Consider the following 18,805-nt stretch of genomic DNA (forward strand, 5'->3'; position numbering starts at 1 on the left):
TGAGAAATTATTAGAGGTGAAAGTTCTGCGACAGAGGCTGCGAATGAATTTCAGTCAGGAACTGCTTCTTGATTTTCCAACCTGATTCTATTCCTTGATGGATGTAATGAAATTTTGGTAATCAGGGTTTCACGGTTGCATTTATTACTGTTCCCAAATCAAGGTAACCTTGGGCTCTACTTCCTATATTTACAAGGCGATAAAAACCCTAATGGGCTGTCAGGGACAAATGTGACTGCTTTTCCTCACGTGCCTCCCACAGAACAAGCTTTTCCTCTTCCCATCTGGCTGTCGCCTGCCTGGAGCATGCTACTTTCCTCACATCCAAAGCCCGCATCCCCCTGCTTCCCTGTGGCCTCTTTGCATGCGCGAGAAGGATGGAATCTGTGCAGCGACAATGGATGTCCTGACCTTAGAGGTTGTTGGTCACTTTGGCAACAGTGCTTTGCATTTTAAACAGCATTTATCTGGCTTCAAGGTTCTGCATCCTTGTATCAGGCACTTGTCCTTTAAAAACCTACGAGGTCACAGCAGGTTCCACGTACATAAGAATTTCCAAACCAGGAGTATTGCGTTTCTTAGTATTAGATACCCTGAACTGGAGAATATCCAAGATCACAGGGAAAAGAAAAGAAAAAAAAAAAAAAAAAACACACACACACACACAATATGAAAAGGCCTAATATGATCAAAACAAAGGCAGCCAACTACATTTTGTTTGGAGATTGGAGTCACATGCTTAGTTTGTGGAGGGGGCTGGGGGGAGCACAAGATCGATAGAGAATTTCTTTTTTAAAAGCTGAAAACATGATGTTCCAGATGAACTTAAATTGATTCTGCTTCTCCTCCCCTCCCCGCCCCTCCCCTCGTTCTGCAGCTAATGTCTGTGACAATGAGCTCCTGCACTGCCAGAATGGAGGGACCTGCCACAACAATGTGCGCTGTCTGTGCCCAGCCGCCTACACAGGCATCCTCTGTGAGAAGCTGCGGTGCGAGGAGGCAGGCAGCTGCGGCTCCGACTCCGGCCAGGGAGCACCCCCGCGGGGCTCCCCAGCACTGCTGCTGCTGACCGCGCTGCTGGGGACAGCCAGTCCCCTGGTGTTCTAGGGGTCACACCCAGCCCTCCGACAGGCCTGTGCTGCGAGGAAGCAAACACAACGCAAGCGGTTGCTTACTAACACAGAAAAACGCGCACACCCGCTCCAACACAGTGTACAAAAGAAGAGGGCCTAACTGAACTAAGCCATATCTCTCAGACCCGGACAGCACATCGCACATCGGAGTCAAGACCGTTCATCACCGACTCCAGAGGAATTGGCAGCTGTTGCTCTTACCACTGCGAATCTCATTGCCAGCTGCAGAGCTGATTGCGGATTGGAAAGGCCGCGAGAGCGCCCCCAAAAGGAAAGACGGAAAACAAACTGATCAACCAACCTAGAAACATTTCGCTACTCTTCAGTGGTGCACCTTAGTACCGCTCTGCCCCGTGTGTGGACCAACCAAATAGAAGCATTCTTTGCTGTCAGGTGCATTGTGGGTATAAGGAAATCTGTTACAAGCTGCCATATTGGCCTGCTTCAGCCCCCCGAATCCCTTCCAACCTGTGCTTTAGTGAACGTTGCTCTGTAACCCTTGTTGGTTGAAAGATTTCTTTGTCTGATGTTAGTGATACACACGTGTAACAGCCCCCTCCAAAGCGCAAGCCGGTCATACCCCTGTATATTTTAGCGGCACTGAGATCCCAGTGCGGCTCACACCCACTTCACAAGAGTGAGTGGCTAGAGGAAAGAGAAAGTGTATCTATCCTTTTGTATTCAAATGAAGTTATTTTTCTTGAAATACTGTAATATGTAGATTTTTTGTATTATTGCCAGTTTATGTTACCAGACAATCTGTTGACGTATCTCATTCGAATCAGCAAAGACTGACATTTGATTTGTGTCCTCCTTAGTTTTGTTTTGTTTCATTGTGCAGAGATTTCTCTGTAAGGGCAACGAGCGTGCTGGCATCAAAGAATATCAGTTTACATATATAGCAAGTGTAATAAGATTCCACCAAAGGACATTCTAAATGTTTTCTTGTTGCTTTAACACTGGAAGATTTAAAGAATAAAAATTCCTGCATAAATGATATCAGGAATTCGTATTGCCGTTTCTTAAGCTGCGAGGAGCAACCACCCAACAGTTTCACACTCACTCCACTGATTCTGTGTGGACTGAACACAGTCAGCTGACTACTTTAGTAATCCAGGAAGATGGATTGATGGTCACTAGCTTGGACAACGTCTGCAAAACATGAGACTATTTTCCACCTGGGAAAAAATTATAACCGCAAAAACAGAGAGAAAGAAATATCTAAGTGATTGCCAAGATTATGCCAAAGCCTATTGGCAGTGTACTAAGAGACTTTTTTTATTTTTAAGTCATGCTATTTTCACAGATTTATGGTGATCATGTGACTCTAGGGATGCTGATCTATGTATCCTTCCAAATACAGTGTTTACATGGAGTATCATAAGAGGCCACCTGGGGAACCAGGACAGCAGCAGGGATATTGAGTGATTAGCAATTTGACTTTGAATATATTCTAAGTATTTAAATGAAATATCAAAATATACAGCAGCAAGTAGACATAACTGCTGTTCCTGAGAATAAAGTCTGTTTCAAGCACTGCCCAAGGTGTAATAAATTCTTGTTTCTGCCTTTTATTAGGCCAATTACTGTACAAGACAGCAAAGGGATCTGGGCAGGGGAGAAACACTGCAAAGTTTTGGGGGGCTGAAACAGTGTCTGTTCAATCCCAGCACACTGCCACCCTGCAGGTGACCAATGTATTATCAACAGCATCTCTCGGAATCAGAAATAATTATGAGACCGAGCCAGACGCTTAAGGACAATGAAGTCCTACATGACTTGGTGGGACAATGACCTATGACAGAATTAGGTCATAGGCTTCATGGCAGGCTGAATTCTTCACTCTACTGCCAGTCTTTGCTGCACCGGTGGGGAGGAAATGTCTTCTGATAAATAACCCGAGTCAAAACTAGATGAAGGAACAGCATGTCTTATTGGTTTTGTTCCCAGAAAAGCCAATTCAAAGAAGGCAATAAAAGGTAAGCAGGTAATGCTTGTTCTGCCTGCCACCCCACGTCCAAGTCGATTGAATGTTTGTTATTCAAACCAACAGCCTTTTCTGATATAAAAAAAAATAGGGGGAGATGGAGGAAATAAATTAGCGCTTTGGCTTAGGGCCAGAGTGGCCAACCAGAAATGGCAGATTTACATTAGAAGCATAAATAGAAAATTATATTTCCGGCTCACCAAAGAATACACATGAAAATTCTGATAGCATACAGAGTGTGAGATTACTTCTAATGAGGTGGATTTCTGATATTAAAATGGAGTTTAAGTTGTCTTATAGTTTATTAGCACAAACCAAAGGCAGACTGTGTTATTTCTGGCAGCGGTGTGCTTTGTCATTATCCACTCACATCTTTGTCACAATGATCAGGAATCAGACGCTGCACAATTCAATACGTGGGATTCCAAAAGCTAATTCTGAAATTTAATGAAGGCCTGATTTAAATCAACTCATCTGCATTTTATCTTCATGAGGCTATAAGAATCTAAATTGATGAGGAGTATCTTGCATTCAGTGTACTTAGATATAGTTCTCTGAATTTCTTGAAGTGATGTGATCTGCTTTTAATAAAAATTCACTTTTAGGTATATAACAAATGCAAGTGAAATGTTCTTTTTAATATGGATTCTAAGTTCTTTAAAAAGTCAACTTATTTGAAGAAAAAAAAAAGCCAGCCTACAGGATTTTTCTCTACTGCTTTCTAGAGTTCTTTGAGTCTGTAATACTCTATACTGAGACAGGACTGAGGCAAATCGGATGTACTAACTTGTGCCCACACTTGAAGTTTGAGCTCTTATTTTGTTTCCTGGAAGATTCCTTAACGTATCCCACGCCATATCAACTGCCCTACAACATCGGAGCATCATTCTTCCCACTATTGATGTGTATAAAACTCAAAAAGGGGAGGGGGGCTTTTAAAATGCCAGCTTTATAGAAAGTGTCACTAGTTACAGGGGTTAAGTAATCTATCTTTCCTGCCATAAGGCGGGATGACACCACACAATCTAAGGGCAAATATTTAAAGGGGCACTTTCATCCTCCTCTGTGTTTGCCTCAGTTATCCGATCTAATTAGATGCCCCCACAGGACAGAGGGGGCTCCTGAAGCCAGTGCGCACCCTTGAGCACATTATTGGAAGAAGGTATAGACCCCACAATTCAATGGTTTCTATTGTGTCCCATTGGCCATTTCCTGGACCTGTGACTTTACTCAAGTCTATGAATCTTTAGATGGAAACCCTGAAACCAAGTCTTTACTTGCATCTCCTTCATCCTCCACCAATAATTGCTAGATTACAATCATCTAGTAATATGGGAATACAAAAAAAAAAAAACCCTCCATATTCTGAAATGGGATGGTCTTTAAATGGTCTATTGTACTTCACTTATTGTTTATTTCTAAGTCAAGGGTGTGTCTGTGCTCACACAGGACACTAGGGAGCATGGAGTTACATGATAGATTCATAATGTATGTAACTGTCTGTTTGCACTTAACAGCTAGTATGGGTTAATTTTCCACTTCAGAAATCTGAATGTGAGTTCACCTACCACGTTGACTCCCTGACAAGGAGGGTATGATACCCACTTGCCCACAAGTGGGGGCAACATGAGCAACCAGGTTAAAAAAGGAAGGCTTGTCAAAGGAAACCCAACCGGAGTGGTTATTAGATATAAGAATGAAAAGCAAATGAGAGATACCGCTGGAATGGTAACACAGAAGTCTAATTATGAACAAGTCTTTCGGTCTCAGGAAATCAATACTGGATTCTAATCAATGTTCCTTATTTGTCTGTTTGTTTTCTTATCTGTGGATGTTCTCGCTTGGACACACAGGCATACTGCTGCCCCAGATGTCCGAAGAGGCAGTCGGATGCCCTGAAACTACAGCTGCTGATGGTTGTGAGCTTCCATGTGGGTGCTGGCAATTGAACCCAGGACCTCTTAACCACTGAGACATCTCTCCAGCCTTTCATTGGCATTTTTAAGAAACATGAAACTCTCCTTTGATACAAAAATTTTGGAAGTTCTGAGTGTTTCCATATAAAGTGGTTTTTATTTAAACTATATACTTTCTTAAAAGTTGTTTTTTTTTCCTTCAGTTACCTAAAATAGATGCCAACCACCTCCTCACATAAACTGCACATAAACACAAGATGATGTCAGAAAAAAAAACATAAGCATGCCAACTTTCATATTTTGAATTTTCCTGAACAGTCTCATAAACACAGAGAACGCCTGATCTTCTCAGCACCTGGTGCAATGTGGCTCACAGTCCACCATCTTCATTATGCTTTGCAGAAGCAAGGAAAGAAGACACAGGCATGCTCCTTGCATACGTCACTCTGTTGCATTTAACCAGAAATTGGAAAATAACATCTGTGAAAAACAAGTTAATACTGACTAATACATTGTTACTTAAGCTCTATTACAGAAGAAAAATGGTACCCTTACTACATTTTTACAGTGTGTTCCCAAATAATTCCACAAGAAGATGTAAATAATTTTGAAAGGCGTTTTAAAGCATTTGAACATTTAGTAACTGCTGGAATCTCACTCCCCTCAGCCCTCTCCCATCACCAAAAGCTGCCTTTAATTGGTTGATTAATTAAAATGGAGTAGTAACATTTAAAATTATATGTTTTTATTAACCTGAAATGATACTTGGTAAATGGGTCATTATTCTACAAAATCTAATTACGTTAGCACTAAAGATTTAGCTGTGCTGGCTGAGGCAAATTACAGAGGATCAGAAGTAACAATAACCCCCATTTTCTTAACTTAGTTCCATTTTTTAAAGAGGTGTCATTTTAACTATTATTTAATTAGAATTACAGATTTCCTCATTGTAGGAGAAAAAAAAAAACTGACTGAAAAGAGAAAAGAGTCAGTATTACTTTTCTTACCCCTGTGTGAATGGAAATGGAAATTCCTGCAAGGCAAAAATGTCTCAGAGTTCCTTAAAAACATTATACACCAAGGATGTATCCTGACACCATGCTGACAGCACCATGGTGGAACAGGTCTGTTATACAAGGCAGCCATACTAATGGAATTACAGAAAGTGACAGAAAAGCACACACCTAAAGTCCTGTTTAAAATAGGTGCCCCTCCCCCTCCCAAGACAGGCAACAACGTAAAGTCATGTTTGTTTGTTTGCATTTGCACTCCTAAGGAGGGCTGCTCCTGCTAAGGTACTGTCTTCCCTCTGCCTATGAGAAACGCTGTAAGAAAGCATTCTCCAAGGAAATAGCATTCTGCTATTTACCCCATGAAACCCTGAGTAATTGTTTTGGCTTTCTTGGTGTGATAAACACCTAGAGGCAAAGAGATGAGTGTCATCTCTCTCCATCTCGGCTTCTCTCCCTTTGGAAAGGTGTTGTGGTAGGAGGTTGCTCCCAATCTAATGTGACAAGGTTTGTAGAAAACATTTGTCCGCTGATATGTAATTATGAAGACCCCCGCTAAATGCTCAGTTTATTAAATTAATAGGGTAACAAATATTGGAGCAGTTTTACAACCACTTACACTCGTGTTTACATCCTGTGTAATTACAATTCATAATTGGGAAGGCAGTCAAATCTGAACGCGTTCTGATCAATGGTTCTCAGGCTGCCAAGCCGACCCAGCAACACAGTAAGTGGTTTTAAAAACCTAGAATTCAAATCAATTCAGGGAGGGTGAGAGAGGCCGTTCAGTGAAATATTTTAAATTGTGAATTAGATTATATGTAAATATGATGATTTTTTTGTGGGAATTAAGAGAGTATACTTCTCTAAACATTAAAGGATTTATAAAATTTATAAAATGTATGAGGGCTGCAAATAACCCTAAATTTTGGAAGTATGTATCACCAAATAACACATTGTTGTCATGAGAAGATGGCAGAGGCACATAGACACATGGAAAACTATTGTTGAGCCATCAGTTCCATTTAAAATTACTTTACACCTACAAAATTCCCTTTCATATATATTTATATTTATTCCATGACTCTAGATGCCAAGTGTAAATTAAAAATGAAAAAATGGCCCAGGTGAGGACTATACTATAAGGCCAACTAATCAATATATCTAAATATCTTCATAGGTTTGTCATATTTTTCATAGGACCATCCAGATTCACATCTTCTGGTTCTCCTTGACAACATCTTCTATGAGTTTGAATGGCATGAGTTCCAGCAAAAGCTCACAGATAAATCTCTTAGGAGATGCTTTATTTCAGTGGTTCTCAACCTCTGAGTCATGACCCCTTGGGGGCTGAATGTCCCCTTCACAGGGATTGCCTAAGACCATAGGAAAACATAGATAATAACATTACAGTTCATAACAGTAGCAAAACTACAGCTATGAAGTAGCAAGAAACAGATAATTTTATGGTTGGTAGTCATCACAACACGAAGGAACTGAATTAAAGGGTCACAGCATTAGGAAAGTTGGAAACCACTTGCTCTATCTCATTAGCATTTGATCATAACATTTTCATGCCACTTGTCTTAGTTTCTTTTCCTGTCACTGTGATTAAAAACAAAACAAAACAAAACAAAACAAAAAAAAAAATCTGGCAAAAGCAATTTAAAGGAGAAAGATTATTTTGGCTCATAGCTCAGTGACAGAGGTCATCCTAGCAGGAAGTCCTGGCGGCCAGAATGTAAGGCAGATTGTCACATTACTTCTGCTGTCAGGGAGTGGGGAACCATGAATGCCCATGCTCAGACAGATTTCTCCTTTTCTGCAGTCCAGGATCCAGGTCCAGGGAATGGAGCCACCTCCCTGAAGGTGGGTTTTCTTACCTCCGTGTCCTAATTGGGGTGATCCCTTACAGGTATGCCCAGAGCTACCTTCATCTAAGGAAGCCCTTGCACATGTTTCTACAGGTGTGTCTCCTCGGTGACTCCGGAGTCTGTCCGGGTGACAATCCACACCGACCTTCATATGTCTAGCTGTGATGAAATTAATAGCAATCAGGTTCTTGAGCCAATCCAAACAGAAGTGTGTTTCTATGTTAAACTCTCACATTAATACACATGGTATGTATACATTTATGAGCCTGTGTGTTAAAGGCTACCTTTAATTAAAGGCACACAGTACTCAGTTGATCTGAGACTCATTTCTTTTTTTAAAAAAATGATAATTTATTGCACAGATTTAAAAACCTCTCTCTGGGTCATATTTTGTCACTGGAAATGTGGCCACACGCAAAACGCTCAGAAATAATGTATGTGCAGCTTTGGTTCTCAGGGCTTTGCAAATCACAACCTCCATTGCAGAACATTTTTACCAGAAAAATCTTCAACAATATCTTTTCCATCCTACACAGGTATGAAAAACAAAAAGCATGAGCCGCTGGGACACACTTGGGTAGCATGGCACAAAGTCGTTTTCTTTTGACCCATTTGTTCCATTTGTATCGTTCTTCCAGCTCACAAGCATAAGATGAGGAGCAAAGGTCTCCCTAATTAGCTTCACACTTCCCTGAGTGTGGGCAGTACTCTGAATGTGCAAGGCTCTTATTTCATCCCGAATCCTCTAAACCCTCACTAACCATTAACAGTTGCTATATACCTACAGCTGTTGAGCACCTGGTCAGTCCAAGCTGGCAAGTCCTGTTACAAGGAACATGAGATTTCAGAGTCTTAGTGGAAAACAAAGAATTTTATGAATCATTATAAAATAATTTCTATATTAAAATCATGGTAGAGTAATAATATTTTGTATATACTGGATTAAATAAAATATATTATTATAATTGATTTTAATTGTTCCTCTCTCCTCTAATATGGATCCTGCAAGTGGCTAACATGTTTCTGCTAAACAGCATTGCTCTGGACATCAAAAATTTCCATCAGTAAAATGGGGTTAATAGTATTCTTATCATTAATATCATCCTCCAGAATTAATATGAACATAATAATGATGTAATAAACCTGACAGACTTTGGTGAAGTGTAAAGTGGGGGGAATCCTTAACATCGTGCATATCCCAAGGCTTAACTAGCGTTAGCTGTGTCTTTCTTTTTCTGCTATTAGTTTTTGTGTCATCACCATTAGAGTTTCTTTGTTGAACCAGTCACTGATATGAGTTTCATGTCCAAGCCACCTGTCACATTCAAAACCTTAAAAGCATTTCATTCATTTCCCTGGGGGCAACTTCAGAAACTACAGTGAGACCACGGGTAGAAAACTTATGTTAGAACATGAAAATGTGGAATAAGATCGTGGAATATGAGGTAATTAAAAACCTCACTACAGTTCAATGCAAAGCCCCCTGGAGCTCAGTTGCCCGAGATTAAAGTGGGTATCATGAGTCTAACCCAACAAGAGAAGGTGACAATTAAATGAGATAATTTGCACGGAACTCTGGAAACCAAGCCTCACATTCAGAAAATGCCAGCTACAATCAGACAATGCCTATTCATGCCTGGAATATGGCTGCACCATCCATTTCACTTGAGTCTCCCACTCTGTCAGTTCTAGCTTCCTGATAGGAATTCTAGTCTCTAAATTTTCAGCTATGTTCAGTGACAAAGTGGTGAAATAATATGATGCACTTGGCGAAAGCCTTAGAGAGTCCTTAGAGTGAGAAGTTTAATGTTTTGGAACAGGTAAATAGTCAAATCTTTTTGTTTACTTTTTTTATTCAATAAAGCAATCAGAAAAAATCGAACAGGTTGCGCGTATCATTCCTCAACTTGAATATTTGAGTTTTCTTAAATTGAATTATTTGACTGGAACAAACTACATCAGAGAGGGGAAACAAAAAAAAAAAAAAAAAGGAAGAAGAAGAAGAAGGAAAAAAAAAGAGAAATCAAATTCTCATTTTTCTTGTCAGCTCATGGTTGTAGCTTCCACACGGATTCTCTGAGGCCCTGTGAGATTCCACTTAATTAAAGCCCGGTTCTTTCTAACTCCAGCTTGCCCACTGACTCAGTCTGTGGCCTCACTCTGTGAAGTTTCTCTACCCACGAGAAAGGCTCAGGGGGCTGTTAATGCAAGGAATCAATGATCAAAAATTAATTTTAAACCCTGCGGTAAGAGCATATTAACATGAAGTGAACATCCTGCCTTGCGGAGGGGCTGATCTGCAGAGCTGAGGTCTTCAAGAGGATCTGAGGACAAAATCCTACAGCTAGAATGCATCTTGAGAATAATGATGCATGTCACTAATAATCCAGTGCGAAGTTACAAGCCCAAATTGGAGACTTTGCAGAGAAATATGCAGCCTCTGTAATTTCCAGTCTCATGTAATAATATGGAAATAGCTCTTGGTACTGGGAATGGATCAGCCTAAATGAGCTGGAATTGATAGCTGCCTGTAATACCAGGGGCAGGAGAGAGTGATCACGTCTCTGTCCTTGCTGACTTATCTAGGGCTCTCCAGACGTGACAGTTTTAGGAAGTGATCCTTTAAATGTGTTGTGAAAACGTACTACAATATCCTGTGGCACAGAGCATGGCAGTTCTAAAATCACCTCAACAAGAACTCGGAATTAGAGCCCCTTTTCCCAGGGAGGGAAACGGCTCTTGTTTGCATAAAAATAAAGAAATAAATAAATAAAGGTAATCTTGGGAAAAGAAATGGGGGCTGGGATGATAGCTCAGTATGTAAAGGGCTTGAATTGAAAGCTGAAAGGCCATTTCAGATCGTCCCAGAACCACAGTGTTGTGATCCTGTGATCTCAGCTCTGAGCTCACAGAAACTGGCAGATCCCTGCTGCATAGCCAGCCAGAGAGCCTGCATTACTCAGTGAGTCCCAGACCCGTGACAGACTCAGTGCACCAAAAACAGCACATGACAATCGACATTTGTGGTTGTCTTCTAACGTCCACAAGCATGCACCCACCCACCTGCATACACACACACACACACACACACACACACACACACACACCAGATACAACACACACATGCACAAAATGTAAAAAAGGGCCGCCCTATCTGTCCCCCGGTCACCATGGCAATACCTCCAACACCTCTCTTTCTTTGGAGGCAAATATATCGAACGTTGGTTGAATATCTGTTTATTCTCCTGATTGAAATGCAGTGACATTGGATGTCTATGCTCAGTGGCATAGGAACTAAAGAACTTTTATAGTTTCCATGATATAGACAGCACCTTGACCCCTGCCCAACAATCACTTCGCTCAGAAGTCAGCAGGCCATGGATAAGTCATCAGGAAGCATGGGGACAGCAGCTGGATTAGATTAGCAGACAGTGAACTACAAGCTTGATGCTGGCCACTGCAAGGGGTAAAAGACCCTCGTCTCCGGGCACAGTGCATTTCTTTATCCTCGTCTTACATGTGAGCCTGTGTTCCAGCAAAGTCCAGAGACTGCAATTCCCCAGAGACATCAGTCTCTGGCACACTAGATGCTCCCACATCTGTGGCTCTTCTTCCCCAAACGCCCTAGCTCTCATCACTGAAGGCCCAGTTGAAATGCTTTAGTGTGAGTCTCTGTTCTAATTACAATGGCTACCTAACAAACCACTCAGAGGTTGAGTGGAATAAAGCTAAACAAGCTCCGATGGTTTTTCTCCCATCCATGCTCTCTGATGCTTCGGTGGTGATGACCCAAAGACTAGCATCTGACAGCTGGGACTGGGGGAATTCGCTTCCATATCACTTTGTTCTCATGGTTTGTGCCTTAACAGAAGTGGATGGAGGTAAAGATAGCTCACCCACAGTGTCTGTACGTGGTCTCGCGGGCACAGAGGGCCAAAGGCATCTTATCTATACAGCAACACTCCACTTAACAAGATGTCTTATTTATTTAACGAGATGAGTGTCTCTGTGTGCGTGCCATGGGGCAAGCACCCAGAAAAACCAGAAGAGGGTCTTGGATCTCTTAGTTCTAGAGTTATGGGGGGTTATGATCACCTGATGTGGGAGTTGAGAATTGAACTTGTGTCCTCTGTAAGAACATAGCTCTCTTATTTGCTTCTTTCTAGCTCCCTCAACCCAATATGGCTTTTATGATCTGGCTTCAGAACTCGTAGTTGTATTTTTATAATGTTATATTGTTATATATATAATATAATATAATGTTATATTGCTCAACAAACTTCCAAGTTAATCCCAATTCATATACATCAATTTTACCTCTCTTTGTAAAGTACATTAAGTATTTGGGAAATGCTTTCCTCCTAATGGGAAATGCCATCCCATTAGGAGCGGGTACTTTCTTCTTTGTCCACTGCTGTATTCAATGATTGTTCCCTTTGTCTCATCATATGACCACCAGAAAAGCTCACATGTGACCACAAACTTCCTGGACAAAGCCAGCAGAGCTCACATATAACCACAAATTTCATGAACAAAGCCAGCAGAGCTTACATATGACAGTAACCACAATGTTCTCAAATGACATTATGCCGAATATTGTTCCCATGGATATCTGTTGGGATTTCAGGGATGCAGAGACCCCTTGAGTAAAGGCTTCAAATTGATACCAAAGCCCAGCATCCCGTGCTGTGTGGATAGCATTGTTTCTAAGGAGATGACCTGATGACCAAGAGTACAGACTCAGACCTCTGAGCTCCACCCTCTGTGGCCACAGCAGCTCACAGCATTTTCAGGGGTGAATAATGAAAGTCAAATGCCAGCTAGAATTAAGCCAAGAGCTCCAGGCAAGGAGGAGACGTCCAAGTGCAGAAGCAACAGAGGCAGGAATAAATTAAAACACAAGAAAGGTGATTCGTGCCTACTCTATCGTGGCCTGATGTGTGTCTGGATGAAGCATGAGACAATAGGCACATAAAGCTAAAAATACTTTATAAAAAACTAAACTCATCACAGGACTGAAGGGTCTGCCATCTTAAGCAGCAGGGCACTATAATCAGAATACATTGTATAAAAAACATCCATTATCAATTTAAAAAATTAGAAAAAAAAAAAGAACATGGTCCTTAGCATTCATTCATTGATGCCCTAACCCTTTTTGTAACTTTTTTGGTGATGCAACCTTTAAAGATGTAATTAAGGTTAAATAAAGCTGTGTAACAAAAGCCTGGTCCAAAGGATTGGTTCTCTATAGAAAGAGAAAGAGAGAGAGAGAGAGAGAGAGAGAAAAGAAAGAAAGAAAAGAGAGGGAGAGGGAGAGAGAGAAGGAGGAAGAGGAGGAGGAGAAAGAGGAGGAGAAGGAGGAGAAGTTAGTTTAGGAAAGCATTTGGATAGAGGGAAACCCAGAAGAACACAGTGAAAATGCAGCTTCCTGAAAGTCAAGTGAGCCGACCCTAGGAGGAAACAACCATGCTGTCCCTTGCTTGACCTAGGACTTGTAGCCTCCAGAACTGTGGGAAAATAAATGTCTCTTATAGAAAACACCCAGGATGCAGCACTTCCAGAAGGACGTTCTAGAAAATGAGCACACCATCCAGGGACAGAAGCTCTACAAAGAGGAAAGATACGAATTCACTATACACCTGTAATCCAGGACTGGAGAGGTAGATTGGAACACTCCTGAGTTCAAGGGTCGCTTTGGCTACATAAGACCTTGAATCAAAAATAAAGATGTATGTGGGGTACCAAAGCCTCTACCAACCACTTGAAGACATGTACTCAATATGATTTAGAACTTAATGCCACAATACAACAAGGGATGCTGAAAGACTCGTCTTCTGTATTCATATTGCAAGTACATCTGTGGGTGACAAAGCATGGATACAATATTGACACGATACGTGAAAAGTGTCGTGTAATCTGGGGACAGGGAGTAATGATGCCACTTAAGATGGGGGAGAGATCATTTCAGATGGCATTTCAGAGGGCAAATTAAATGAAGATATTGTTATTAACAATTTTGGGGGAGAACCCTCACAGATGGAAGATACAGGCAGGATTCAGAACACAATACTATGTTTTACGGAAGAGCATGAAGGAAGTGTAGCCAAAGGGTCTGAGCAAAGACTGACAGATGGGGGGCACAGTAGGAGTCTGCATCCTCCTTCACACTGGTATGGAAATGTCTATAAACTTTGCAGTGACAGTTTCTGGGGAAAATGAAGAAGGCAGCCCCTTTATAACCATGCATCATGTTTTGCCTTATTTCTGTGCCACATTATGCTAAAGGTAGCAAAAAGAAGTATTCAATAAATGCTTCTAAGATCATACTTGAACAAATGTCCTTGTTGAATGGTGGAGCATCTTTCGGGTACATGCCCAGGAGTGGTACAGCTGGATCTCGAGGGAGCGCTATTCCTAATTTTCTGAGAAAGTGCCAGATTGATTTCCAAAGTAGTTATACAAGTTTTCACTCCCATCAGCAATGAAGGAGGGTCCCCCTTTCTCAACATCCTCTCCAGCATGTCTTGTTACTTGAGTTTTTGGTCTTAGCTATTCTGATGGGTGTGAGATGGAATCTCAGGTTGTTTTGATTTTTATTCCCCTGATGACCAAGAATGTTGAACATTTAAAAAAAATTTTTTTTAATTAATTACAGTTTATTCGCTTTGTATCCCCCCCTGTAACTCCCTATCTCTTCCTCTCCCAATCCCACCCTCCCTCCCTCTTCTCTACCCATGCCTCTCCCCCAGTCCACTAATAGGAGAAGTCCTCCTCCCCTTCCATCTGATCCTAATCTATCAGGTCTAATCAGGAGTGGCAACATTGTCTTCCTTTGTGGCTCTTCCTGAGGGGTAGGTGATCAAAGAGCAGGCCAATCAGTATGAACTGAGAGAGAGTCCCTGTTTCCATTACTAGGGAACCCATTTGGACACTGAGAACACTTTTTAAAGTGTTTCTCTGCCATTCAATATTCCTCTGTTGAGAATTCTGTTTAACTCTTTACCCCATGTATTAACTGGGTTATTTGGTTGGTGTTTAATTTCTTGAGTTCTTTATATATTCTGGATATTAGCCCTCTGTCAGATATTTGCTCAACTATGTTCATACCAGCTTTATTCATAATAGCCAGAATCTGGAAACAACTTAGATGTCCTTCAACAGAAGAATGGATACAGAAATTGTGGCACATTTACATAATGGAATACTACTCAGCAATTAAAAACAAAGAAATCATGGAATTTGCAGGCATCCTTAGTGAGGTATCCCAGAAACAGAAAGACACACATGGTATATACTCTCTTATAAGTGGATATTAGCCATATAATATAAGATGAACATACTAAAATCTACAGAGCTATAGAACTAGGAGGACCCTAAGGAAGTAGCTTAGTTCTCATTCATAAGGCAAACAGAATAGACTCCAGAAGCAGTTGAAGATTGGGAACAGGATGGGAACCTACTATACATGTCCTCTGAATGGCTCCACCTAAGAGAGAATCAAAGCAGATGCAGAGACTCACAGCCAAACTGTGGGCAGAGCACAGGGAGTCTTATGGAAGGAAGGGGGGCTAGATAGAAGGACTCAGAGAGTACAGGAGCTCCACAGGAGACCAGCAAAGCCAATAGATAGATGATAGATAGATAGATAGATAGATAGATAGATAGATAGATAGATAGATAGATAGATAGATAGATGGGTAACTGGGCACAGGGGCCATGCAGAGACTGATGCACTAACCAAGAACCACTCATGGAGAGGACATAGACTCCCTGCTCAGGTGTAGCCCATAAATACATGTAGCTCAGTCTCCATGTGGGTCCCGTACTAAGGGGAGCAGGGACTGTCTCTGACATGAACTTGGTTGCCTGCTCTTTGATCGCTTCCCCCTGGATGTGTGGCCTTCCCAGGCCACAGAAGAAAAGGACTTGATAATTTCTGGGCAGATGGCAGTGGAGGAGGACTCCCACTTTCAGTGGACTAGGGGAAGGGGATGTGGGGACAGAGGGAGGGATCGTCAGATGGGGATGAGATGAGGGAGGGAGCTACAATCAGGATATATAATAGATGAATTGAAAAAATTAGAATAAGAAAATAAATAAGTGCTACTAAAATGAATACTCACAAATGCATGAATAAGCCAACTCTGTAACAGTGCATCCAGATATTGCCAGTTAAAGAATTGATATCTATCAGATTATACCACGTTTTGATTGGAAAAAAGGGGGGGCAATAAATATTGTTGGCTAGCCTGCATTCCGAAATTAAAGCAGAAGCTGCAGATCGTAGAAATGTCTGAAGAAACGTGAATCATGAAACAGAACCCCAAGCCTTCACCAGGGATGTGCGAGTCAGTGACAGTCTCCTTGCACCTCCTGTCACCACATTTGACTTTTCTCTGGAATATAGTCTCCTTTGTGTGAAGGCCTCTGTGACATTTACCTAGAGGCCTAATAAAAGTAATAATTGCAGACGCTGCTGTCCTCTGTTGCTGCTTGTTGCAGCCATGGTCAACCACGGCCATGTCCTTAGACGTCTCGGCTGATGGCGAGCCCTTGGCCTGGGTTTCCTTCAAGCTGTTTGCAGAAAAAGTTCCAAAGGCAGCAGAAAGCATTTGTGCTCTGAGCACTGGACAGAAAGGATTTGGGTACAAGATTCCTCCTTTTATAGAATTATTCCAGGATTCATGTGCCAGGGTGGTGATGCCATAATGGCACGAGCAGCAGGTTCATCTACTGGGAGAAATTTGAGAATGAAAACTTCATCCTGAAGCAGCCAGGTCCTGGCATTTTATCCATGGCAAATGCTGGACCAACCAAGGTTTTTGTTTGTTTGTCTGCACTGCCAATACTGAGTGGCTGGATGGCAAGCATGTGGTCTTTGGGAAGTTGAAAGAAGGCATGAGCATCATGGAAGCCATGGAGCATCTTGGGTCCAGGAATGGCAAGACCAGCAAGAAGACCACCACTGCTGACTGCAGACAGTTCTAAATCTTATAACTTGCAGGCGCCTTACCCACTGAACCATTCCCTCCCTCCGTAGCTCAGCAGAGTGCCCGGCCCCATCTGCTTGCAGTACCCTGTAATGTCTGCTCTCCCTGGAGTTCTCTGGGTTCCATATTTTCCTCATGCCCCTTCAAGTCTAGCTGGATTGCAGAGTTAAGTTTATGATTGTGAATAAAAAGTAAATAAGAAAAAAAATGTAATAGCAAGTATGTTTAAAGCACCAAACCCATGTGCCTGCTCTCCCCCCACTCTCCAACACACACACACACACACCTCCTCTGTTCCCATCTCAGGCCATCTTTTCCTATTTTCCTGTTTCCCACACTTTAGGGTTGGAAATCTGCCGTCACCCAGCCAGCCTTAAAAGTTAGATCTCTCACAGGGTATGTAGTAGTGGCTTCCCTCCAGGCTCCCTTTCTTCATTCTCTTCTCCTCACAGGCAAAGTCCAAAAGGCCCTCGAAGAGCCTTTACTCGCTGGCTCCAGACACATCCCCCGCCTCCGGCTTCCACCATGCTCTGCACTGGAGCTCTGCACTTGCTTCCGGGAGTCTTTGTCTAGACAATTTCTGAGGTTCATTTAGGAATTTTGTTCAAATGTCACTTAATCAGACAGGCCTGTCTCCCTCACCAGTCACCTTCTACTTCTTCCTCTTGCTCTTATTTCTTTTTTTACGACCACCTTCTCTCCACTGACGTTATAGTGTTTGTTTGTTGTCTGTCTTTTCCATTAGAAAGGCTTTTATATTCACTCCTAGGTTCCAAGCACCTGAGATGGCACTTGACATTATCAAAGACAAAAAAAAAAAAAACAGTTGGGGAGCTAGTTATGAACTTCTGCCCAGGAGACATCGATGCCAGTGCAGTTGCCTACAGAACCTTGGGACTCCTGTAGGCCATGCTCCAGTGGCCATCACCAATCTCAAAGTATTTCAACCTAGAAAATAAAAACAGCATACCATCTTTGTACAAAACTATGGAAGATTTAATTTTTTGTTGTTTTTTTTTATACTAGAGAACATTTTTAGTGCCCTCAGTCAAAAGGCTTAATAAAGTCCAGGGCTAGCAGGAATATGGCAATTCTTTGCTCATCCTGAGCTCAATAGACAAGTAGAGAAAAGGGCTGTATAGCAGCTCAATTCAATCCTGAAGGTATTTGCACCCAATATATGCGCTGGTCTCACCTATCTCTTCTACGGCCCCTCTGAGGGTTTAAAAAGAAAGGGAAGACATGTCTTAGCATTAGCTAGCTACAACAAGGGAGCCTCTACCCCACTCTCCTCCATCAGGATGGCCTAAAGTGTTGTGGCTGCTCATTCCGGCCTGGCATCGCTCCCTGACTACAAGAGGAATGTTATCCTGTCCTTACACAGGACTCTTGGAAAAAGGATCACTCTTGCCTGTGTTTGTGACAAGAGTCCTTAATTTACAATTGACATCCGTGGTCTTCTAACATTAACACTCAGTCACTCTGGTGACATGATAGTCTGATTGGTCTCAAAGCCTTCCTCCATGGCCCCATGCTCTAGCTGCCACTGCTGGCATAGGTGCTAAATGAAGACCAGGAGAGACAGGGCCCCACGGGTTCTGTGTTTGCAAAGCCTCCTTCAGCCAAGGCTCTCAGAGCCCCACACAAGCATTAGGAGGAATTATTATCCTCACTTCACACAAAGAGAAGAAACATTTGATTTCTTTAGTAATAGCCTCTTACAACAATTTCCAAATATAATTACATTTGGAAATACCAACTTACGCAATGAAATTACCAGCACATTACATGAGAGGAATAAAAGGTAACAATATATCACCGAATATATCTAGTGCAAGAACTTTCCCTCAGATTCAGACTCTGCTCTCAGAGGAGGCCACTCATGAACACTGTCT

General features: G+C 41.9%; 1 protein-coding gene across 9 annotated transcripts in view; it reads left to right on the plus strand.

The window, feature by feature from the left end:
* The window catches only part of Ntng1 (netrin G1), a 346,569-nt gene extending 342,868 nt beyond the window's left edge, over positions 1-3,701 (plus strand). For 4 of the 9 annotated variants that reach the window (XM_060392866.1, XM_060392869.1, XM_060392868.1 and 1 more), the window contains one exon: positions 878-3,701. In XM_060392866.1, the coding sequence (XP_060248849.1) occupies positions 878-1,107 (230 nt within the window). In that variant the 3' untranslated portion in view covers positions 1,108-3,701. The remainder of the gene's footprint in view (positions 1-877) is intronic. The other 5 variants (XM_060392871.1, XM_060392872.1, XM_021654035.2 and 2 more) reach the window with 3 other exon arrangements.
* The last annotated feature ends 15,104 nt before the right edge of the window (positions 3,702-18,805 follow it).

The sequence above is a fragment of the Meriones unguiculatus genome, chromosome 10 (genome assembly GCF_030254825.1).
Source record: "Meriones unguiculatus strain TT.TT164.6M chromosome 10, Bangor_MerUng_6.1, whole genome shotgun sequence".
Lineage (NCBI taxonomy): Eukaryota > Metazoa > Chordata > Mammalia > Rodentia > Muridae > Meriones > Meriones unguiculatus.